Consider the following 27,195-nt stretch of genomic DNA (forward strand, 5'->3'; position numbering starts at 1 on the left):
ATGTGACAAATTCTGTAGGTTAAGAGAAATCAAGACACCTTTTTAAAAACCTCTATAGTTTACTTTACAAGCAAACGGTGCGGTTGGAAGCAATAGTTTCAGTTTTTATTCTGATCTTTCGTCGCCATACAATAATGAAATGTTGTGTTTGGAAGCCTCGGCGTCGTGCTCTGAGAGCCATTCTTGGTGGCGAAGATGTTGGGCGGAGATATAATTCTTCTGCGAGTCAATTCTCATTTTATGTAGTATTTTCCCAATGTCATATGTCTTACGTTATGTATATTTTTTTGAGTGACGCTACAGTCAATAAAACAATTTTTATGCTGTCCTTCTTTAATCGAGGCTCAAGGCTTAAACAAGGCAGGAAAACTTATTTATTAATACAATATGTTAAATTGACTGCCTCGTTGGTCTAGTGGCTACATATAAGACCGCTGACTCGGAGGTCCTGGGTTCAATTCCCAAGTCGAGCCAATAAAAAGTTATTTGGTTCTTCCGTCAGAAAATTCTCAGTAGCAGCTCGGGGTCTGGAAGATGGAAGTGTGTACACTCCCGTGCCTCGGAAAGCACGTAAAGCCGTTCGTCCTGCGCCTGAACTCTTTCCGGTCATTTCGGATTGCCATCCTATCGGATTATGAGAGTTAGGGGATAGAGAGTACACCTGTGTTTGCGCACACACTTGTGCGCTATAATATGTCCTACGCAGTTGGCAAATCTCTCTTGAGATTGGCCACCGTGGCCGAAATCATAATTAATGCATTTTCTAGCGTTAGTAAAAAAGGTTACTTGTAATATTCTTTCTCATTCAACGAACTTTCTAAATCAAAAATATAAAAAAAATCTGACTAAAACGTATTTTTCGACTTTATATAATTTTCATTGCATTTTTGCCACTTGTAAGCTTGTGTTATATAGTGTTGCTACTGTACTTTTTATCTGTATCTAAATTATCAAACGTTACAAATTTTAATTTTGTGCAATAAGTATTTAATAAAATAATATAAATAAAAGTGCCTATTATAATATATATTATAATATATTAAATCATTAATAGTAATTAGCTTTAAACTATTATTAATGAGAACCTTATGAGCAATTGTGTTGTAATCGTAGCATGTTTAACCGGTTACTAGTTTTACCAGTAGGAGAATGGTATGGTCTCTTACCTTAGTTTGTAAATCAAAGCCTTCGTCTGCGCACGCGACTGTGCGTCAATCGAAACGTTTTTATTACGATTTTCGCGAATTTTTCGATAGTTTCAAATTGATTCAATAGATGTGTTGAAGATATATAATTAGTGCCATATTTTGTATTCAGGTAATTTGATTTTTATATACTTATATAGTTATGTGAATAAGTTCATTGACTTCATAATTTTATGAATATCAATTCACTAAAAGTATTTTAATGTTTTGGTAGGTTTTTTTACGTAAATATGTGTAAAGTTTTTTAAACTTTTATCTCGTTTAAATTCAGTAATTTTCATTGTTTACGGCTAATTTATTTACTAAATTTTCCTTATGAACTAATTTATTTGAATTACGAAATATACTTTGATCGGATACCTAATTACGATGAACAATCGCGATTGAACCATTGTAAGACAATCTAGCAAAACAATAGTTTAATTTTCAATTCTAGTCAGGAGCTGTCAAAGGCGTGCTGACAATGATATCAGATGAGTAGTAGAACAATGGAAATAATACTGCAAAATTATTATCGCTAAATATATATTTATGTAAGATCGGACGAGTATACGTCAAAACTTCAAAATATTTTGAGCATTTGAATATTAGGGTTATAATATTTCACTTTTTATATACATGTATTTTTTTTACATATATTTTTATAAAATAGGTAGGTTTAATGGTGGTAGAGCTTTGTGCAAGCTCGTCTGGGTAGGTACCACCCACTCATCAGATATTCTACCGCAAAACAGCAGTACTTGGTATTGTTGTGTTCCGGTTTGAAGGGTGAGTGAGCCAGTGTAATTATAGGCACAAGGGACATAACATCTTAGTTCCCAAGGTTGGTGGCGAATTGGTGATGTAAGCGATGGTTAACATTTCTTACAATGCCAATGTCTAAGGGCGTTTGGTGACCACTTAGCATCAGGTGGCCCATATGCTCGTCCGCCTTACTATTCTATAAAAAAAAAATTAAAAAAAAAGTTAGCTTGGCAAATAGGCCATCTAATTGTAAGTGGCCATAGATAGCCAATCAGCCACCAACCTTGGGAACTAAGATGATATATCAGTTTTGTCTGTAATTAAACTGGCTCAACCACCTTTTAAACCGGAACATAACAATACTTAACATTGTTGTACCTACTCGAACAGGCTTGTACAAAGCCCTACCACTAAGGGTGTGTTTCTTATAAAGTTACCCATTTAACCCCATAAAGTTAAATTTCCAAAATCCTTTTTTAGTTATTTAGCTTACGTTATAAAATAAATGCTTAAAATGTAGGCTTTTTAATCTGAGTAGTTAAGCAAGCATTTTTTGTAATGGGGATAAATATAGTCGTATACTAAAAAATGAAAAATAATAATAGTAATGCCCGTTTCTTTTAAGGAATTACAAATATTCCTATTTACCATTCCAGTTAAGCGTTAAGCTAGTTAGGAGTGAGGATGATAATAGCCCAAGGGGTCAGAGTTAAATCATTACGCGACGCAGTCATTTACGCGATTACAGAATCGGTATCGATTTAAATGATTTAAGTTAAGAAATAATCATTCTCTGTATTATATGAAACTTTAATATTACGGCGTCATCTATTGGTTCTATTTTATAATAAGATTTTTTGACTCAAAGCCAAGATATGTCTTGAATATGAGCCATTTCTGTCATAAATATAAAATTTGTTAATAACTTGAGTACAGCGGCCAATTCGATTTAAACATGGCCGACCAGTTGTCTTGATAATATATTGTACTCGATACCTGTCCCGACTATGTTGAGAACTTATGTTACATTTCAGATTATAAATATACAAAAAAATATTTTGTGAAGGATTTGCGTAAGAAAATTTCTTAATGAGCGTCTAGGTCGCGAAAGGAGTAACTAAGCTAAATTTTAAGCCAAACAGTCCTATAGCGTTGGAAATGTGATTATGAGTTAGTCAGTGGTATTTCGCTTATATATATATATTATGACTTCAATCTGTCAAATCGCTTACAAGTTTTACGATCATCACCAAACACATATTTACTTATAATATATTGGATATTATAAGTAAATATGAATGTTACGCGAATTTTTTATAAATGTTTATCATTAAAAAATATAGACATTTCGTTGTAGTTTTAGTTAAGTTTATATATTTTTGACGAGCTAGTTGGCGTGGTTGGTAGATACTTGCCTTTCACGCCGAAGGTTGTGAGTTCGATTCCCACCCAGGACAGATATTTGTGTGCATGAACATGTCTGTTTGTCCTGAGTCTGGGTGTAATTATTTATATAAGTATGTATTTACAAAAGAAAAGTAGTATTTTAGTTGTATTATTTCCATAGTACAAGCTCTGCTTAATTTGGGATCAGATGGCCGTGTGTAAATAACGTCCAGGATATTGTTATTATTATTATTATTATATGTTAAGCTAATAACGATCAGCAATTTATCGAGAAGAATTATCTCTTTATTTATTAGCTAAATTAGAAAGGCATGTTAATTCAGCACAATTATATATAACCTGAATATTTAATATTCCCATTCATGATGTTAATACCAAAACAATTAAACTAATACGGCGTTGTCCCGATATATAATATGGAATTACTAATCTGTATATTATATTATAAATTGCTTACATCACACATAACGAGGGTCCAAAATTTAATTTTAATTCGTCATTGAATCGTGACCACGACGCCGGGGTGTGTAATATAACCGAAACGTTTGATTGCGTTGTTGCGATTATGCGTGTTTCTTAAATATGCCGTCATAATGACGTATAAATAACATAAAAGCGGGAAATCCAATTTTGTAATTTTATACATGTGACATGGCCCAGATCACGTAAATAACCGGTGATAGCGGCTTCAAATCCGGTCTAACACCACTGAATTTTCAAGTGTTTTATTTGTGTTTATAAGTCATCTAGTGCTCAGCGGAGTAGGAAAACGTCGTGAGGAAACCTGTATGTTTCAGATGAAAATATTCCAAATTCCACCATTTGAAAAAAAAACTGTTCTCTTGATCATATCTTGGTTGTCAATCTGTTAATAGAAGATATTATATGTGTACAAACAGAACTATCTTTTTTTCTCGTAATCCGATGAAACGATAATCCGACAAAATTGGAAAAATATCAGTTACAGATATTTTTTTAATACTTTTTATAAATTAGGAATAACCCGGCAAAGTAAAGTAGATCTGTCCTTCGCCCGTGGGTGTTATGAGAATCGATTAATAATTATGTATTTAACGCACGAATGTAGTTCCGAAAAGCACAAATGACTGATATGAATTGTTGTTTAAACTATTATAACACGCTGATTACGAATATGATAGGCAAAATAACCGCGGCCGACAGCTGATGTGAAACAGAAATTAATGGTTCAATATAATTTATAATTAAACACAACCAATAAATAAATATCAAGTAAAACGACGAGCCGGTTGACGCGGTTGGTGGATGCTTGCCTTTCACGCCGAAAGTTGTTAGTTCGATTCCCACCCAGGACAGATATTTGTGTGCATGAACATGTCTGTTTGTCCTGAGTCTGGGTGTAATTATCTATATAAGTAGGTATTTACAAATAAAAAATAGTATATGTAGTATATCAGTTGTCTGGTTTACATAGTACAAGCTCTGTACAAGCTTAATTTGGGTTCAGATGGCCGTGTGTGAAAAATGTCCCAGGATATTATTATTAGAAAAATAAAATAAAAAAAGATACATAGATTCGTAAATAATATAATATGTTTTATTATTATATATATCGGTGATATAGTAATCGCGTCACGCACACACACAAGGGAGTACAGAATGGCTGCGGGGCATGACGGCATAATAGAGCGTCATGGTGTTTGCCGTCACGGTATCCGAGTCGGTCTGGTTGGAGCGAATGTGCCACCTGATGTTAAAATGATCACCATCGTCCGTAAACTGTAATTGGCGCTGTAAAAAATATCAATGCACCACCAACCTTGGGAACTAATTTTATGTCCCTTGTACCTATGCGATGAGTATGTGATACGTAACTAGACGAGCTTGTACAAAGCCCTACCAGCTAGTATCTTCTTAAAATGTTGTTTATTGTTTTAAATATCTTTATTCTCTAATCTCGCGGGTTGTTTTTTTATTGTTATAAAGTAACAAATTTACTTTTATTATTTACGATCAACACTAACTACAACGTGACGTAAGTTAGTGAAAGGTTGAAACGTGACGACACAACACTGAGGCAACCAGCTCACAAGATACGCTTAAGAAAAGCGTGCGCATATTTTATATAGTTGCACTCTTAGATAAATATTAAATGCTATACAATTATAATATATATGTGTTTCCGATGGGTGCCTGGATATATATATTTTTTGGCTAGTAAAATTATGAAGTATGATACGTGAAGTTTAGAATTTTAAATTCATCGTAAAGTTTTTTAATATATACGTATTATATACAGATAAATCAGCTTAAAGAAATTTTTGCATTTGTAGTAGTGCAAACAGTGGTGTAAACCGAAACAAACCAGTTAGCGCTAGGTACCACGTGGCCTCAAACTTTCGCATAAGTAATATCATAATGTTTATTATTATTTTCTTACTAAATAGTTGATTATCTTTCATCATCGTCATCATTGTCAAATTCGTTTTCAAGCTCATTCGGCACTATTATGTTTCTATTAAATATTATAATATATATAAACTTAAAATTAGCATCCAGAAGAGAAAATGATTTCATAGAAACTTCGGATTTGGTGTTCTATTTTTGAAAATAGAACACCAAAACATACAAATTGATATAAATAACTCACTCAATTTCTCTTCTTAATTAATATTAAGCATTCCGTACATCGCTAATGCGCCACCAACCTTGGGAAGATGTAATGTCCCTTGTGCCTGTAGTTATACTGGCTTATACAAACGGGCTTACACTTAGCCCTTCCACCAAGTAATATTGTAATATAAATTTGTCTAGAACTCTTAAGTTTATCATATTGTTTTCTTTTTCAGTCAAAATGGGAAGATCAATAATTTCATGTATGCTGCTGGCGGTATTTATTTCGTCCGCACATTCCGTAAGTATTATATCTTTAAATCCTATTGTAATTTCCTTAATTTTTCGTAAAATAATTTCAAAGGCATTGTTTTAATTAAAAAAGTTATGTTTTATACATACAAAGTGGTTAGAAGTGATCATCTTAACCGGCAATTGCAAGTTTAAATTCACGTAAAATCCATTGAATTTTCATATGTTTAATATGTGATTATAACTTATCTCGTGCTCGGCGGTAAGAAAGAAAAACATGGTGAGGAAATCTGCATGTCTTATTTCATTGAAATTCTGCCACATGTGTATCCAACAATCCGCCTTGGAGTAGTCTGGTGGAACAAGCGCTGAGATTAACACTAAAGGAATTATAAACATAAACACATATTTTAACTTGCTTTATTTAAGATCTACTTGTTCTATCCACTGAGCCACTGGAGATTATAAAAATTATAATAATATTAAAGAAAAAGGATGCAATCAAAATATATATTGTTAATAAACTAATATATACAAAGATAAATGAACAAAATAATTTCAGTCTAAAATAATTTAAGCCATTAAATGGAAAAAAAAAACTCAATAATAACCTAAGCCTTTGATAAGGTGCGTTAGATTTCGTTACGACATCTTGAAGAAATGAACACAATTTATTTTATAAAAAAGGCTAAATCGAAGCTCGAGGCAACCTAAAATAGTACATCGTTTATATTGAATTTAGGAAACAAAAGCTTTCTTAACGATTAAGATAAAACTTCTATTTCATTTTATTGTTTTGGACGAAACATTTTATACTTGTTTATGTAATTGATTGTCTCAATGGTCTAGTGGCTAGATTATAGAGTTGCATACTTCAAGGTCTCGAGTTCAAGCAATTCTCAGTAGCAATTCCGAGTTTGGAAATGTTTATACACGTGCTTTGAAAAGCACGTTAATCCATTGCACTTAGATTCTTTCATGTTGGATTATAAAGAAGATTAAGGATTAAGTACATTAGTAGGCACTCACGTTTTATCAAATCAAATCAAAATATTTTATTTAAGTAATAAGCAATTTTGAAACATCATTTTACAATGAAATGAAATTTTAAATGAAAATGAAAAAGCCGAGATGGCCCAAAGCGCTCTTACGCTTGAATCTTAATCGATGATCGTGGATTAAAACCCGGGCAAGCACCACTGAAATTTCATGTGCTAAATTTGCGATTATAATTCATCAGGAAACCTGCATGTATCTAATTTCATTAAAATTTTGGCACATGTGTATTCTACCAACCCGCATTGTAGCAGCGTGGTGGAATAAGCTTAACCTTCTCCTCAAAAAGAGAGAAGAGGCCTTAGCCCAGCAGTGGGACATACACAAGCTGTTATCGTACTGTATTTTACAGCATTATATTAATATAAATTATACTACCGGTTCGGAATGTAGATTTTTACCAAGAAGAACCGGCAAGAAACTCCTGTACTGGCTAGTCTTCTTTAAAAATGGCCACCACGGAATAATCGTGTTTATTTAGCTTTTGTATGCATAGTTTGTATAGTTTTTAATAAAAAAATTTCATACGTGTTGACTGTACGTGTCCTGAATCTTATGCTTACATTTACTCGGAGTTTAAAGGTATGGTAGATAAGATCATACTACACTTTGTATTGATGATAATATATATGTACTAACACTTTAGCTCTAGTAAGATAATCATGACTTGAATTATCATATTGATTTCTTTCATTTTATTTTCTTAAGAAGACAGTTGCTTCTTGTTGTTAAAGGAAAGCGATAATCACTTGAATTAGAAAATATTTGTATGAAGCTGTGTGCCTTAAGTAAATATTCAAAACAATTACGGCGCTACTTATAAACGCTGTTTAACGCTGTTTAATTAAACAATACTGTGTTTTCTTCTTTTTAATGTCAAATCAATAATGACAGAAAGAGAGAAATCATTCTAAGCCGCCGCTGATCAACATTTATAAGGCCACAAGGTTTCAAACATTACAAAATTAAAGCAGCAACAATTTCATAATTATTTTCTCATCATTAGCGATGTCATAATCACTCATTTGTTGAATAATTTAATTAATTTTGTTATATTATAATCCGCGTCATTTTTCAAGTGGTTAGCTTAACAGGCTGTAGACCTTGGGCTTCTGATTTCAATCCCCAAGTCTCCCAAATAAATGGTTTCCTATGTTCAAACAATTATCAGTAGCAGCATGTGTTTCAAAGTTGGCAGTGCATTACACAATCGCGCTCTCTCACTCTTTGTGATTGTGTCAAATTTCATAGCTATCGGATTATGGGGGTGAATAAATAGATAGTACATTTGCTACAGCTGGCTTTGTGCAAGCTCGTCTGGGTAGATACCACCCACTCATCAGATATTCTACCGCAAAACAGGAGTACTTGGTTATTGTTGTGTTCCGGTTTGAAGGGTGAGTGAGCCAGTGTAACTACATAACATCTTAGTTCCCAAGGTTGGTGGCGCATTGGCGATGTAAGCGATGGTTAACATTTCTTACAATGCCAATTCTATAGGCGTTGGTGACCATTTATCATCAGGTGGCCAATTTGCTCTTCCGCCTACCTGTACTATAACAAAAACATTTGTGCACTACAATATGTCTTGCGTAGTAAGTAGTATGAAAGTCTGCAGTCATCATTATCAACACCACTTTCAAAACTACCCAACGATCAAGAACACCGAGTATTTAATTTTGAACAAATCAAATCATCGTTTGACAACTACCATCACTGTTTACCTTTAATTAACAAACTTAAATTCGTACAACCTCCTTGGATAAATGTTGCCGACTTGTAATTAATATTCAACACTTACGTGTACCGTTCGGGATGACACTAATTAATATATAAGGTTATTCCACACACGCGTTGGTAAATAAAACATATTCTGTATAACACATTAATTGAATAATAATCAAATTATTCATGAATTTTATGAACGTTGATGGCAGTATAACAAACGCGGATAGCATACATAATGCTTATTATAAATTGTTTACATTCTATTTATAATATCAATATACTTTATTGGTAGCCTGAATATAATAACCTGTTTTTAAAATTATGGAATAACAATATCACAAGTGTTTAATTTAAATCGTTTAAATTAACCTTACATATCGACCAACTCACTAAAACCATTAAAAATCTACTCTATATAATATTATTCATATATATTAATATAGAAGAATTTGTTTGTTTGTTTTAACGCACTTTAATCTCAGCGACCATCAGGGTAGCATGCGCAAGCGATCCCGTGCCGCTCTTCGTTAAAACGGAAAGCGTACCGCTGTTTTTAGTGGGTATTCCGATTTTCGGGGCGCACTCAGCGCCCTGGACACCGGCGAGTCCAACATAACCACCCTTCCCGTCTACTCGGCAAATTAGATAAATATTTTTGAGTTAAGTAGTCTGTTTATTGAGAATTTTCTATAGACGCAACCTACAACGTCGGAGCAGTAGCGTTTAACGTAGGTTATGTAAGCGGTATAATATGGTTTGTATACCTCAATGGTCTAGTGATTTGATATAAGGCCTATAGATCTCGATCTAAAAGTATGTAATCTTAAACGATAACGTATTAAGAATGCAAGTAACGAGTAATGCCTTTGATATTGACGTTCGTCAGCTGAGAGTCACCTGTGTGTATTTTATACAACATTACGAAAATAATGTTTCTCGCACTTGATATGTACTTGTAAATATTCAAAATTATTATCATCGATTTGACAAGTTATACAAATAAGTCATACATTATTTTGCTTTAAACATTATTTTGTTATTTAATAATAAATATATATTTTTTTTATAGAATAGGAAGGCGGACCGCCATATGGGCCACCTGATGGAAAGTGGTCACCAACGCCCATAGAAAATGGCGTTGTATGAATTGTTAACCATCGCTTACATCACCAATGCGCCACCAACCTAGGGAACTAAGATGTCCCTTGTGCCTGTAACTACATCACTCACCCTTCAAACCGGAACACAACAATACCAAGTACTGCTGTTTTGCGGTAGAACATCTGATGAGTGGGTGGTACCTACTCAGACGAGCTTGCACAAAGCTCTACCACCAGTAAATAAAATAATAACTATATCCTATTCCAATCGAAGAAGATATAAAGAAACTTTAGTTTTATATGTTTCATGCGTTTCGCTAGTAGCTCTGCTATAATATATTCTAAAACATTTCTGAATTATCAATTCGTAAATAAAATATAGAAATAATAGAGTATATATTACAACAAAGTGCCGAAAATGATTCCCAGAAAGTTTTCTCGATCGAAAATTGTCACAGAACCACCTCGAAATAATGAAAATAACACTTGTATGTCTTATATTCCGAGAAAATAATATAAATTATCATTTTATTACGAAAACTGACACATTCCAAACTTACGACAACAAAAACTATTTATTATTTGCCAGTGCCGGCAATATTCACATACATTACATTACAGTATAAAAATTAAACAAGATGTCATTAAAACACGTGACCAATTAAAAATTATATTTGATTACATTTAAAAAAAATATTTTAATTTGTCGTTAGAAATTAAACTCATTTCTTCTTTCCTCCGCGCAAATCAATTATTCATTAGCTTTAAGTTTGTGTCGCTTGCCCAAACGCATATAACAAGCAATACACGTAATAAATTGACACGATTTTTATTGGATAAATCGTATACGAAAGAAATGAAAATATATAAGACTGAATTGGAGAGAGATAAATGATTGTTTATTTATATAATAAGCTTTTATGAATTATCTTTAAATATTCAAGATTGTCGGATTAACTAATTCGGCTTGTATCTGAACGCTCATTGGTTGCCTATTGCATCATCAGTTATCATGGACCAATGGCCGTTCAGATAACAGTCGTATCAGAAAATAATTTAAATTAGAATTTCAGAGTGGTGTTTAACAATAAAATAATAAGACGAAATGAGTATAAATGAAGAAGTTATTAATAGATCTTTGTACCTATAATATATGTTTCTAAGTTGCTACATAAATATTAGTTCTTAGGTAACAAATTTTGAAGCGTCAATAAATATTTAATCGTCTAGTGATGGCAAAGCAAATAGTAAAATAGTTTTGTCATCCACTTAGGTAAAATTATTTACTCACGTGAAACCTGTTATTATATCATATATTCAAATTTGATGTTTAATTTATATACAGAATGTGTTAGATTGTTTGCATTTTTTTTTATTTGCCTTAGCAATATTTCTGATGTCCAAGTTTTGTACTTTGGAGTATTAACTATACATAATACAGACTATTGAATTACCCTAGCTAGGACTAATCAGCTAGAAAGTGCTTGATTTTTATTTTATTTGATGGCAATGATATACATAAGTTTGATATTTTCCACGTAGTAAATTAACCATGTCATGTTCAAAAGTAATTTTTGTAAAATTAACTTACTATAGTAATTATTTGTAATTACTCCTCGTCTGAAGGAGAGAAGACCTTGGACCAGCTGTGAGACATTTACTGGCTTTTACTTTACTTTCCTTACTTGGTGATAGAGTTATCATTTTGTCCGTTATATCGTTATAAATCACTGCGTTTTATGTGCGAAATTTGTGCTCACAATTCATCTCATAATCGGTGAACGATTTCGATGTTATACCTGCATCAGTCAAATGAAATTCTTAATTCAAAGTCAAATGAATTTCTTAATTCTTTAGAATTAAATGGACTTGAATAATAGATACACAGCTTTAGCTTGTGCATCTATTAAAACTCTTATGGCTGTTATTTCTATAAAAAATACATTATAACGGTATTAAGTTTTAAGTATCCGGGTGACTTCGCTTAGCTGTAATAATCAGTAAAAAACATTTGCGAAATTTTGCCTGTCAGGAAAACCACCGATATAGATAAACTTAACAAACATTTAAATTGTGAGAGCCGTTTTCGCAATATATATAGCATTTATAAACAATAACTGCTCATTTCATATTATAAGATTTATTATAAACGTTAAACAATAGATTAACACTTGAGAGTTGTCTTTACCATCAATGGAATTATAATTCTGATTGCAACATCGCATGCCTGAGTGCTATTAAAGTGTCGAAAGATAACGGGAACATTGCTGTATTTTTAATTTTAACGGATTCTCTTTCGTCATGGAAACAAATTACTTAATAATACTTCTTCGCGAATTCATATACCTTTGCAAGCAATAAAGAAAGTTTTGATGATTATTGTAAAACGTAAATTTACGTCGTAACTCATGTTACACGAGGAATTAAGCATACCAAATTGATACTAAAAACACGAATTAAACTGTTTGGTTTCGTTTACAATACATACTATACTTTAGCTATTATTTTTAGGTCTAGACCATCAATCATTCCTTGTTTGTCGTGAGTTCGATATTTTGATTTTACCTTAATTAGATATAATAATTAATTTAATTGTATTTAATTTTATTATAGTGCAAAAACTGATTGACATTGCTGGTTCTACTTCGCAGGATTTATATTGCAACCAAGTGCTAGAGTCCCACTCATATATTATAGTATATTGATATTAGTCTGAACCAGTGTCCATGATCAACATAATATGTTATGTTATATGATGTCATAAGATCCCGACCATAAATGACCGAAAAATCTAAATGTCGTCATCAAGTATAGTAAAGTTTCAGTGTGTAGATGTCCGACTGCTGGGCTAAGGCCTCCTTTAGTTTCTGAGGAGAAGTATAAGGTACCCTTAATTTTATTTGTTTACTACACATGACAGAAATGCTACAGAAGGAATGCAGTTAATGAATAACTAATGCAAATCGTTAAAATTGTATGTATGGTTAATGCTAAACACCATAATATTTTCCATTCGTTTATTACGTGATACACAAAGTGTAATTATATCGTGTAATTGTGTATGACTGTAGGTCATGGAAACGTATAACCTTACGCTTTTGCTCAGATCACAATAAGTGTTTATAGTAATTAACACTTGTCTTATAAAAAAATATATATATACTAACAACGAAATAAAAAAATAAAAATAAATTTTCACATCGAAAAAAATCGGTAATTAATTAACATAGTTATTTGGTGGTAGAATATGTGATAAATTGTTGGTAACACATAATATATTCGCCATTACTGCTAAGTAATACCTAGTATTTTTGTGTTCAGGTTGAGTGACCCAATGTAAGTAAAGGTACGAGGGGCATAACATTATAGTTCCTGGGGTTGCTTGCTCATTGGATTAATAAGAGATGGTTAATATTTTTACAATGCAAATTTCTATGGGCGATGGTGACCATTTGCTAGTCAGCCAACCTAATACAACAATAAAAAAAAATCGAATGATATTTTTAACGGAGACAATCATTCCATTTTTTTACTAGTAACGTAACTAGGAAACTAGTATCGTATATTTTTTTATCTACCAGTATTGCGTATATAAGAACAGTTATTGTAGTTAGCCATTAAAATAAAATTTATAATTTATTAATCAGTCAGTGGTAACCTTGCGGGTATTAAAAAGGAAACTTAATTTCACTTGACACCCTATTATCGGTACAGGTTGAGTTGTTATAAAATATAATTATAACTAGTTCAAGACCCAACGTTTCGATCTTGGTCGTTTTATCTATAATGTGTATCGATTTCTCATCAGCTTATTAACGCAATAGTATCAGTCCTCGTATATTACGTACGTTTAGTGTCTCGATAGTCTAGTAGCTAGCATAAAGCTAGATTCAGAAATACCAGATTTAATCCGTAAATCGTGCCAATTAAAAGTTATTGTATAGCAGTCTGGGTGTTTGGGAGTTTATATTCCTCCATATGAACTCTTTCAGGTCGTTCGAACCTTTGAGTTATGAACGACCTGAAAAAGTCCTTTTTAATAACCGCAAGGTTACCACTGACTGATGAATAAATTATACATTTTATTTTAATGACTAACTACAATAACTGATCTTATATACGCAATACCGGTAGATAAAAAAATGTACGATACTAGTTTCCGCCCGCGGCTTCACCCGCATGGGGGGTTGTTAGGTATCCTGTGTTCTTATCTGTACCTCTGACAACGTGTGTTATATATTTTATGATAGGTCGATAAATAAGTAGTTAAAATGTGAAATCGTAGTAAACAAAACAACAATACTTGATATTGTTGTGTTCCGGTTTGAAGGGTGAGTGAGCCAGTGTAATTACAGGCACAAGGGACATAAAATCTTAGTTCCCAAGGTTGGTGGCTATGTAAGCGATGCCAATGTCTAAGGGCGTTTGGTGACCACTTACCATCAGGTTGCACATATGCTCGTCCGCCTTCCTATTCTATATTAAAAAAAAAAAAAAAAAAAACATACTTTCGCATTTATAATACCTGTATATAGACAATAATATTTCTGCTTAATTTGGGATCAGCTGGCTGTGTGTGAATAATATCCCAGGATATAATTATTATACTTTTACTAAAATATATATACTCATTTTCAAAAACAAATATTTGGCTATGAACAATAACTGTGGTATGTGTTAGATTCTCATTTCTTAATAAACCGAAACGTAAGTGAGCTTTTTATTATTACCATGCCTATGAATATTTCTACTGGGCCAGTTTTATTTGTATGTAAATAATTTCGTTTTAAACCCTCTGCTTTTAACAATATATTACTTAACTTGATAAATACAATAATATTTAATAATAAATGTTTCTGAATCTGTACGGATACTAAAAAGGTTGGGTCCAAATTTGTTATTCTATTTTGGTAGTTGTTCAAACCTCACGATGTTTTTCTTTACCAGGAGCACAAGATGAATTTTAAACACAAATTAGACACATGAAAACAATGATTGTTGACCGGGTTTGAAGCCATAACCTTCGATTAAGATTTACGTGTTTTAGCCACTATACCTCCTCTGCTTTTAAATGCATACGAAATGAGTTAGAGTAATTTGTATTCATAGCAAATAGGTAATTTACTATTGCGACTTGGGTTGTATGGATACAGGATGTGATGATTTCGTTTTTAATAACTTCCTCGAAACGTTTCCATTCATTTATTTGTTTGGGATGCGAAAAATTATATACACTTAATATTACAAAATACAAAAAAGTAAACGTAAGGGCACGTTTCTTAATCCAATCCTGTCCAGCTAGACAAGCACCTCAACCTTTTATGGAAGAAGAAACACAATCTAATACCAAACGGTCCTTGTTGATACATTTGCTGGTAGGATAGACAAGTCGTTGGCCAGACTTTTCCTAATCTCTTTAGCATAATTATCACCGGTCCGATCAAAAACTAGCAATTCTATAATCTACATGTGAAATATATAGGTATATAATAAATAAACATTATTCTGTTCGTTCACACTGCGTTCAACGTACCAATGTTTTTTCTTATAGAATAGGTAGATGAACGAGCATATGGACCACCTGATGGTAAGTGGTCACCAACGTCCATAGATATTGGCATTGTAAGAAATTTGGTTAACATTTCTTATAATCGCTTATATCGCTAATGCGCCACCAACCTTGGGAACTAAGATGTTATATCCCTTGTGCCTGTAACTACACAGGCTCACTAACCCTTCAAACCGGAACACAACAATACCAAGTGCTGCTGTTTTGCGGTAGAATATCTGATGAGTGGCTGGTATCTACCCAGACGAGCTTGCACAAAGTTCTACTACCAGTAACGTGTTATTTTTTGTAATTTGCATCATCATCATCATCAATAACAAAAGAATTATTTCAACCCACCATTAATAATAGTTATCGTGTCATAAATTTATTGTCAGTATTAAATACTTTGGCGGTGGATTTATCTTGCGAATATTTTTATATTATTCTAAGCGTGTGAAATAAAATATAATATTTCGTTAGATAAGACCATTTATTTATATTTTCCGTAGCTTGGAATAGAAAAGCTGAATATGGTATGAAATGGTATGGTTTGGTATGTAAAACAAATGTTAGAATTTATCGCTAATTTATTTGATTATGTATATTATTTAATGTTTATACAATTAGATACGCTCACGATACTCAGTGGTATACTCTTGCGCTTTGTATCAAGCAATCGTTGATTTAATACTTTTTCTTTTAACTATACGTCTTTATCTTTGTTCGAATGTGTTTTACGATCGGGCCGTTAACTCTTTTTAGTGTTTTTATTATAAAATAGAAAGGTGGAAAGATAGATGGGCCACCTGATGGTAAATGCAAACCAATTACTATATACATTAGCAATGTAACAAATATTAAACATTAGGGACTAAGATGTAATGTCCCTTGTGCCAGCAGTTACACTGGCTTACTCGCCCTTCAACTGGAACACAACAATATCAAGTATTGTTATTTAGCGGTAGAATATCTGATGAGTGGGTACCTACTTAGACGGGTTTGCATAAATCCCTACCATCAAGTAAATTTACTCGGTGGTGTAAAGTGGTTACTTATTTTTTAATTTGTTTTTGTGTGAAGTCATGTCTCAGCCATTCTTTTTTTAATATGAAATCTATACAAAATGAGTGCTATTATTTCCTTCAACTTGATCTCATTAAAAAAAAAACTCGGTCATTGAGGTGACTTTGATAACATATTATATAATACAAAAATATTACGCGCTATCTTGTGTGTTTGCTGATGCGTCAAAATTATGTTTTACAAATCCTAGCGTCCCGTGAGCGGTATATTAGTTTAGTTTAAAGCATGTAATATTCTCATTGTTTATGTTATTTTATTGGAATAGTAGAATTACCTCAGCCTTATACATCACACGGTTTGTTTCGATTTACACAATATTAAGTACAAGTAATCACGCTATCCAATTACTACTGATGAACAAATCCTAAGACCGTTGTACATCCTATTGCATAGGGATGTGTTGTAATTCGTAGTTTGGCGGTGGAAACGAGTTTGAAACATATGTATACTTTAGTTTGAAATGTATAGTGACGGAAGTAATGTAACTACGTTATATGGATGGCTAAATGCGAAACAAGTATATATATATATATATAAAATATATACAAAAAAAATTAATTAAAAAAACTAATTAACTACTTAAAAACAGGTATTAATACATAAGACAGTGAAGTTTACTGTTTATAAAAGATCAGTATTAAGACTAAACGAAGAAATATTTGTTTCGAAAGCATTCTGCAATGCATTGAGACTAGAGACAGTCTTCTTTATCGTCAAGAAAAAATTAATGAATTTTTTGCTTTTATAGTACATACTTTACCAAATAAATTAGTTAAAGACGTAATTAGTTGTAGACGCTTACGCTGCACGTGCAAGGTCGCGACGCCAGTTAATTCTGGTAGCTGTTATATATAATAATAATTTCGTAAAAATTAAAATGTAACTTTCAAGAAGAGTTATAATTAGGTAAACGAAGTACACAATCAACAATAGATCTAAAAAAACTTATTGAATCGCGAATTTTGTTTTATACTAATAATAATATAACATAATCACGACGATTCGCTTTCGATGTGTACAACAGTATATAACAAGATTAAAAAATAATAATACAACTCGATTTCGTAACAAAATCAATTAAAATACGATTACCGTTTAGTAATAAACATTGAGTATTTCCCGAGTGAGCAATGTAAATCATTTGACGTAATTATAAAGTGTTTATGCGCAATGAGTTACTTGTAATAATAATAAAAAAAATAAACTTGTTTTTATTAATGTTACCATATAAAATATAAATTAATTAATTTTCCGTTGTATTTTTTTGAATTTTCAATCCATATTTATGTTTTAATTTATGGTTCCATTTTTAAATTTTAATTTAAAACTTAACAGACAATTAAGTATTACCAGGAAAGAATATTAAACACCTAAAAAAATAACAGATCATTTAAAGATTGGTATCATTAATTATAATTTAGTTTACCCATTTATGTCAAATTATTGCGTTAAAATAAAATAACTTCAATACAGCTCAGCTCACTCAAGTCATGTCGCAGATTAAAATTATTATTCACATTATAGTAAACATGAATAGAGAATTCTAAAACTTTAACGGACAGAAACAAATTGATGAATAAGACAGTTATTAGAATAATAAAATTAATATAATTTTTATTCTGTACAATATTTTTTTGTAATTATTGTTATTAAGTTACTTATAAATATATCCTGGCTTATAAGTTTGATTTATTTAAACGTTGTTTATTTAATTTATGGCAAAAGTTTTAAGCTAAGTAAAACTATTTATGAAGAGTTTTAATTAGGTATCGGGTGCGCAATATAATAAAAATATGACTTATAAAACTATGTATAATATATTTACTAAAAAGGTTACTTATTATTCATTTTATATAATTGCATTTTCATCGTTACCCATCGTAAGTGCTTTTTATAAATATCTTGTATCAATTATATTGTTATGATAACTTGAAGTGATTTTATGTACGTACTTATTCGTACGTGCGTATTCTTGACGCAGCTTAAGTCTGATTAACATAAGTAAAACTAAATTAATTGTTATGGAAAATATATTAAAACTAATATTCAATTATTTATTTAGTGAAAGTTTAAATTCATGAAAAGAATTATCTTAGCAAAATTTTTAAATTAATGAAATGGTAAAATAATTATATTTATCGTTATTTCATATGTATATATGCGTATGCCATTGCTCATTGCGATCTCTGGACCTTATGGAAGTGCAAAGCAAGGTTACAATTGTGTTTTTATTAAAATATTAATGGTGTGTATAATTATTTTATTTATTATATTCTTTTATTTAATTATAGTATTAATGAAGAGGAATATACAAAACAGTATTTATAGACTGTTTTTGTACATTCTTCTGTAATATAATTATTAATATATACTAAATTGTATATTATATTGTAAGTAATCCAACCAGCAGTTTGTATTATTTTTTTACGTAAGGACATTCTAGAGCTAAGATTATAAGTAGTTCGGAGGATCTTGTCTACAAAATAAATATGTCAATGATACCATTCCATGTGTCATAAGACTATTAAACTTACTAAAATAAAATAACCGAGTAGTACTTATGTTGCGAGTTGTCGTATTATTTTAATCGTATAAATTGCACTACTCAGCTTCCCTATCAGGACAGACTTATGGATCTATTGAAGCTCGGATTCAACAATAATACCTAAAGAGACCGTCGACTCAACAAACTCAAACTTTCAATTAATGAATTTCAATTCGAAATTTAAAAGATTTAAATTTTCTTTTTCTTACGGCGGCAGAATCGACTAATTAGATCATAAAGAATTAATTAAACATTTTTTTTGACGACTTCTTTACATTTCAGAATTTGGAATTTCAAGTCCTTATTTTTCGCTTCAACTGAAACTTAAATAGTAATCACACGGAGACATTAAAAGTTACTAATTGTTATATGAAATTAGATCTAACAAACATATGAGGATCGCATAAACAACTCTCAAATTGAGCTTTTTGTATTGCGAAATGTATTGTCAAAATATATCAATTAACCGGTATGTTTGGCATGTCCACAAATGTTAACAACGCTGTGAGACTGCTCATAATTTCTGTTTTCGCAAGTGCTTGGAGTTGCATAGAAATTTTAATTAATAATTACACAGCATAGTACAATGAAATCAGTTTAGAGCCGTTGTCGCGTTTGTAGTAATGTATAATATTATACAAAAACTGGTCTATTCCGGTTGCAACCGGAAAGTTTTTTCATTGATTGCTTCAGTATGTTCAATATCCTTTAAACTGATTAAATACCTATTTATAAAAATAATAAAAAATAAAAAATTATATATTTATCTGCTGACCATACAAATTAAAAAATGTGTTTAGGTGATTTGGCTGTATCGATTTTTGTAAGCCAAACTAGTAAGTAAGCGTTGAAAACGCTCGTTTACAAAACAAAGTCAATTAATTACTATTTGGAGAGGCTTTCAAAACACAAATTCAATATATAAATAATTATATGTTTTATATTATAATTTATAGTTAAAAACATGTAAGCACTGTTTTGTTAAATTACATTGAAACGGTTTAATAACAAAGTTATTCATTAAATTGGTCATATTTATGATAACGTATTCAAAATCACAAAACAAGTTTTTAATCACTTTTAATCATAATTATAATTAACGTATTTTGTACTTGTTGAATATTGTGTAGTGATCTATTTAATTCTATGAAATGACTCAACGTCATAGCAATTCTGACGGATTAATTTATTTCGCATCGTAATTTATGGAAAATTCCAACATAATAACTTAACGATATAAATAGCTAAGCAGCTTGAACATGAGCAGAGTGAGATTTTATTATAGGAATCATTATAAAATAACAAATCCCTTGTTAGTTTTAATAATAAAATTCGACAATATAATATTGAATACACAGAATATAAGCCCACTACTATGATACTAATTGAAAAAAAGGTATATTTTGATTGCTAACCAGTAATCCGTTTGGATTATCTTATTATTGTAGAGTAGTAATATTTGTATGCGTATTTCTTCCATAAATATTATATTATATATAATTTCAAATGAAATATAATATATAATTTCAAATGAAATAATGATGGATAGTTTTTAATGACAGTTTTTTCTACAGCTAGATTTGCTGTCTCATCTAAATGATTATTAGTTATATATATGACTGACATATTATAGATATATTATATTTATATATTCAGTTAAAATCACGATTATATCGATAGGTGGAAAGTTCGCTTGGCCTGATTCTTATGATATATTTATTTTTACTGTTTGAAACGAAATGACCCGAAAACTTGAAATTGGTTAGGTGTCACCTTATGCTATAAAAACTTTAAACAATAATGAGATTATGAAAATCTTTCAAGGGGTTAAACGACTTTCGTTTAACGTCTACCCAATAAATCGTAAAGTGTACCTCCCTCTTTTTGTGGAATTCATAAATATTTGTACTTTTATACGTCATCACTAAACATGCTTATGTTTTTTTTGCAGGCACCACAATTCATTACATTCAAGGAAGGAAAGTTAGGTGTTAATTTTGGTGGCTATCATGCTGGTGTCGGTCTCGGTGGATTATTAGGTAAGTTGAAATTCGATGTAAATAATATTTCTCTGACACAACAACAAAACTTTTTCTCGATATTTTTTTTAGGTTTATTTAACATATATGTTTTTTTAATTAATAGGTGGTGGAGCTGCAGGAGGGTTATACGCTGAGGCTGGTACCCCTCATGGTCAATCTGCAAGAGCTGGTCTTGGTGGAGTAGCAAGTGAAAACGGAGGAACATCAGGTAGGAAGGGTTATCAAAATATTCACAACAATTTACTGGTGGTAGGGCTTTGTGCAAGCTCGTCTATGTAGGTACCACCCACTCATCAGATATTCTACCGCAAAACAGCAATACTTGATATTGTTGTGTTCCGGTTTGAAGTGTGAGTGAGCCAGTGTAATTACAGGCACAAGGGACATAAAATCTTAGTTCCCAAGGTTGGTGGCGCATTGGCTATAAGCGATGGTTGACATTTCTTACAATGCCAATGTCTAAGGGCGTTTGGTGACCACTTACCATCAGGTGGCCCATATGCTCGTCCAACTTCCTATTCTATAAAAAAAAAAACAAAATACTGCCTTATTACATGTAATTAGTTGCTATTTGAAAATCACTTAATTTAATAAATAGTAAGCAGATCTGAGTGATGATATAACATTAGTAAAAATGAGTTTCATTTGGGTTATTAATAAAATTAATCTTTGTGTTTAGGTGGCCTGTATGCAGGAGCAACTGCTGGTGGAAACATTAAGGCATCGGCTGGCCTCGCTGGTGGAGTGAACTCTGAAAACGCAGCTGGGGCTGGATATGCATCAGCTCAAGCTGGCAACCATTATGCAGCTTCAGGAATGGTAGGTGACAATCTGAGTGAGATCCGAAAAAGACGAAAGGAAGAAAAGCAAAAGAGGAAAGAAATGGAAAAAGCTAAACGACAACAAAAAAGGAAACCTGAATAGATATTCTTTTTCTAAACATGGTTGAGATTATTGCACTATATGAATATTATTAAAATTAGTTATTCATTATATCTATCTCATATTAATTAAATAAATACATTTATTAAAATTTTTCTTATTTTATATGCCAGCAGAATATATCTCCCGATTTTATCAGCTAGTCAAGGTAAAATAATCTGGAATCATATGCATCTTTGTACATGTATATAGTAGAATATTTACCGTTATTTTTACTACGAGCTATGCTAAGTATCATACGTTCGATTTGCATGTGAATGTCCATCTTTCGCTTATAGGTTTCACTTATTGTAGATATCACTTCTGTAATGCTTTTTTTGTTTGGTTAACTGCATTTAAAGACAATAAAACTAGAATTATCTCTGTTGCAGGCAGGTCAATCTGCAGTAGGAGGAGCATCAGAGTTTTCACTTTTGGGCACTCAGGATGTTGTTCCATTACAACCGGTTGAAGTAAAACCAGTACACAAGTCAATTCACACAGAGTTTAACTTTGATTCTCTCAATGAAGTACAACCAAAAGCACCTGAAGTGAACACAGGAGTTAAAACTGAAATAGAAAAAAAAGTTATACATGAAAATGTACAACCAGTCATCGTGAAAGAAGTGAGTAATATATGGAATCTTAGTGGAACGAGCCAAGGGACCAACGTAATAGATGATTTCCAAGTTCTTATGAATTCCATTTTTAATGTGGCAATTACAGCAGGTTTTAATCAGCAGTCAAGGCTAATGCCGCAACATTTTATAGATTTTCCTTTATCTCAGGTTTGTTTTAACTCCCAATGAAAGTGCACTAAAGGCTTCAAGGCAGTCAAATGCTTCCAATATAATTTAAGTAAATAACACTCACGTTAAAGCCCATTGTTTAAATTACTTTTTAAAATAAAAGTAGTAAAACAGACTTTGGAAAATAGTCGATAGCAACCATTCACCATGTGCTAACATTTATTATACACGAGATATTGATATCTTGACCACTATCGCTGTAATCTTTTATTTACTTTTATAAGTAAAGTAAAAAGTATTAAATAAGCACCAAGGCTGTAAACAATCTTTAAAAGCGGAAACAGCTTAAGGTTTCGGCTTAATAATTATATGCATTTGATACAATGTATTTTTTTCAGTGTTGATTATTATGTTCTTATTTGTCAGTCGTAATACATTAGATTTTATGATAATTTTCGAAATTAATGTTTATAGGTTTATGATGAACCAAAAACAAAAGTCGTGGAAAAAGAAATAGTACATACGCATTATAAGCCCCGTCGGCATCATTTTCGCAAAACGGCTTTCCTTGGTGGATATATTGGAGGTCAGGGAGATATTGTCGGACCAACTGTTTACAAAAATGTGGAGCCACAGATACAAAAAAGAATAGATGTCGGTGCTGAATCATCTGCAAATGCTGGTGCTGCGGTAGAAGGAGGTTTTAATGGTGGGGCAGGAGCCACCCACGTATATACAAAACAAGTCACTTTCCAAAAGAATCCTAGCTTCTTTGCAGACATATTTAACGTAAGTAATTAAGTTGTTTAACATCTGAAGAAAGAATGAATGAATTAATTATTTTTGTTAAGAGAATATAAGTTTTTTTTCTGATTACAGATTCCCATTTCGACATTAAAGGCGGTTGGTAATTTTCTAGGAAACACAGCAGCTAATACTAATATTTCAGTCCAAAAAAGCGCCACAGTTCAAGCAGGTGGCTATTTTTAAATTTGAATATTGTAAAATATTTATTGAATTTTAAAATTTAAATAAATTTGGTGTTATTGGTCTAATTTAATTTTAATAGTCAGTTATTTCAAGCAGTTAGTAAAAAATATATGTTAAATATAAAAAAAATAAACTTCTGTTATATTAACCATGAAATCTTTTCGAAATAAGTAATTATTTAAAAAAATACAAAAAATCTGTTTTATTACGAAATAGAGTGAAACAAGGGAAGAAACATTTAGATTTCAGAGGTTGCTTTAAGTCGCAGGAAGGTTAAGGAAAAAATATTTTTATTCCTTTTTTACGGCCCGATACCGCCCTGCGGTTAACTAACCGGTACGGATTATCTTAGCACCTTCCCTTCTCCCTTAATTCTAATGATGTTTTTATCTTTTCACGGCATTCTTATTTCTTTTTATACTTTATGAATATTTTTAGTCTAACCAAGTTATTTTTATTGATTTTTTACTTGCTTATGACCAAATTAATTTTCGAACATAAACAATTCATCCATTTTGATTTTTCTAAATTATCACACTTATGTACATTGTTAGATGTACAATGTCTAACAATTAATTTCTATAATTTTCCAGAATCAGAAACGAAATCACTTTCAGACGATCCATCACTGTCATCATCATCATCATCCTCATCAGCTCATGTTTCTGTTGAAACACCGAGTGCTTCAAAATTCTTTGATGATATTTTAGCTGTAAGTGCACCGCTAATAATTGTTCACTTACTAATATTTTCTATTCTTATTAACTATATCAATACATTAATTACAATTTTTTCGTTCTTCTTTTGTTATTATAAACATCAGCTAAGCAAGGAAGCAATTAATTAATTTATTCTTATTTTTAAAAAAAATGATACATTTCGACTGATATTTTTTTATTTACTAATATCAATTTTATTTGCAATAGGACTAAGACATCCGAAGTAAGTACTTATATACAAAAAATACATTCTGATTTTATATATGAAATCGGCCACATGACGTCGACTGTTAATTAATCAATAATTATTTACGTATTTATAAAGATATGTGTATATTTTAGATACCAATCAACACACTTGGTGCTGTCAACAAATTTTTAGAGAATAATGTTGCGGGCAGGAAAAATATTCAGGTAATTTCAGGAATTTATATTATGATACCATTTACAAACTTATCATTAATAATATACAACGCTTTTTACTTTTGATCCAATTCCATTTAACCATATTTATTACACATAAAAAAAAATAATGAATTATTTACGATTGTAGTCGTTTTTAAAAATAAATGCAATATGAGAATAGTCTACAATTTACGTGTTTTTTAGATAGCTGATGACGGAACTGTCGAGTCAGTAAGGCCCAGGCTTGGACATCATGCAAGAAGACGAGCTAACAAACAAGTAGTTATTATTCAAAAAGAAACTCCAGAGGAGTCTGAAGCAGCAAATTAAGATACCTTTAACGTAATGTTATTGTAAATTTGTATGAATAATAATTATCGCCTGTTTAAGTGCAATATAAGTATTTTTTTACGATACATTAAATAAATAATTATAAAAAACAATTGTCTTTCTAATTTCAAAGTTTAGAAACTTAATTAAAATGTTTTATAGCATAGTGTATGGCTGCTAAGCAATTTCAGACAAGTAAACCTAAATATAATAGGTTAGGTAGGTTAGGTTATAAGTACACCTAAATATATAAGGGTTAATTGCTACAGTAATGTCTTACATTTCATCAATCTTTTAGTTATCATGTGCTTAATTTGTCCTTATAATTTATTTCGTGCTCGGCGGTTAAAGTAAACAGTCATTAGAAGATATTCGAAAGCGTTTTCTAGAGAAATAGCATAAACGTATTTGTCCAATTAATTATGCTGTATGATATACGAGTATAACTAATTGGAGGGGGCTGAGCCATATTGGCTCTTATAAAGAAAGAAAGTATATTTACAAAATATTCAAGTTATATAAATTTCTACTGTAATTTAATATAAAATTTAATGAATTAAGTAATTATGAGGAGAACGCAGAAGCTGCCAGACTCATTTGGCTTGCATTGCATATAACTAGTTATTTACTGACCATATATGTCTACTAAGCGCTTACATTGTAAAGATTCCAAAATACGAATAAAAATTTCTAATCCACGTTATATCGTGATAGTTGGTTGAAATCTTATAAAAAATCTCAATCAAATTTCACAACGTGTTAAATTTTTCATTTAATTTTCCTTAGTCATTAGTTTTTTTTAAAAAAAAATTAAACTAATTTAAAATATTAACTAATTAAAATCTTCTCCTCAAAAGAAGTCCTCAGCCAAGCAGCGGAACGTTAACACTTTATGAGTAATTTTTTATCAAAACACCTGTAATGACAAAAATGCAACGATGAGTATCAAAATGACATCATTAGAGTATTTTTTGCTGGAAATCTTAATAAAAATAAAATAAACATTCATGACCTATCTCTGAACCTAGCTCTTGAAAAATGTACAAGATGTTATTTTCTCAAGAGTTATACTACTTATCCATATTCTTTAAAAAAAGTCAAGAGTTTGCTGTATGTATATCATACTTATTGCACGACACATCAAATATTTACCATATTCAATTCTGATGCTGTAATCTCTATTAAATATATATTATAGTTTTTTACATTAAAGCCTTAAATAAATACTATAAAAATTTAAAATTGTTACTGTATCGTGACCGGGTGGAATAGTGGTACTGTACAAATCGTGACTGCATGGAATGGTGGCAAGAATGCTAGCAGCACTTCCTCTTTGAATACAAAAATAAAATAAAAAAATATAGTTAAAGTCTCTAATTACTCACAAACAATAATATGAGGATTGATATTGCGCCCGAATTCGAAATCAAAGGTAATGCTTGAGGTATTTCCATACCATGTGCTCATTAAAGGGACGCTTAGGTAGAGTAACTCGACAGTTATATTACGCAACGCATGGTAATTGGTTGAAGATATCGCATTGATAGTTGATGGGAATAGCTTACAATAGTCAATACTAGAAATTAACCACAAGAATTAGGCTGTATTTACCTCATACGAATAATGCATGTATGTCACAAATTACCAAATATAACATAGTAATTTAATCCAATCGAAAACCGATTTTCTTCGCAGTGAGTTTTCATAGGGAAGGACTTGAGAATTGCTTGTGAAGATAAAAGTCCAGCTTTTCATTCAAAACGCTGTGAGAAATGC

The 27,195-nt window shown here is 31.3% G+C and overlaps 1 protein-coding gene across 4 annotated transcripts; it reads left to right on the plus strand.

Moving 5' to 3' along the window:
* Window positions 1-1,160: 1,160 nt before the first annotated feature.
* Window positions 1,161-25,487, plus strand: LOC126772501 (uncharacterized). 4 transcript variants are annotated; one of them, XM_050492894.1, is made up of 11 exons: window positions 1,161-1,317; window positions 6,185-6,249; window positions 21,215-21,302; window positions 21,409-21,513; window positions 21,985-22,124; window positions 22,619-22,852; window positions 23,450-23,764; window positions 23,855-23,951; window positions 24,559-24,677; window positions 25,027-25,098; window positions 25,294-25,487. In XM_050492894.1, the coding sequence occupies exons 2-11, from the start codon at window positions 6,190-6,192 to the stop codon at window positions 25,417-25,419; spliced, it is 1,356 nt and encodes a 451-aa protein (XP_050348851.1). In that variant the 5' UTR covers window positions 1,161-1,317; window positions 6,185-6,189; the 3' UTR covers window positions 25,420-25,487. The 4 variants fall into 4 exon arrangements, with proteins under 4 accessions (XP_050348851.1, XP_050348853.1, XP_050348854.1 ...); XM_050492896.1 differs by having other exon boundaries at window positions 25,298-25,449; XM_050492897.1 differs by lacking the exon at window positions 24,559-24,677 and having other exon boundaries at window positions 1,162-1,317; window positions 25,294-25,441.
* Window positions 25,488-27,195: the final 1,708 nt, after the last annotated feature.

Source organism: Nymphalis io, chromosome 12, assembly GCF_905147045.1.
Source record: "Nymphalis io chromosome 12, ilAglIoxx1.1, whole genome shotgun sequence".
Taxonomy (NCBI): Eukaryota; Metazoa; Arthropoda; class Insecta; order Lepidoptera; family Nymphalidae; genus Nymphalis; species Nymphalis io.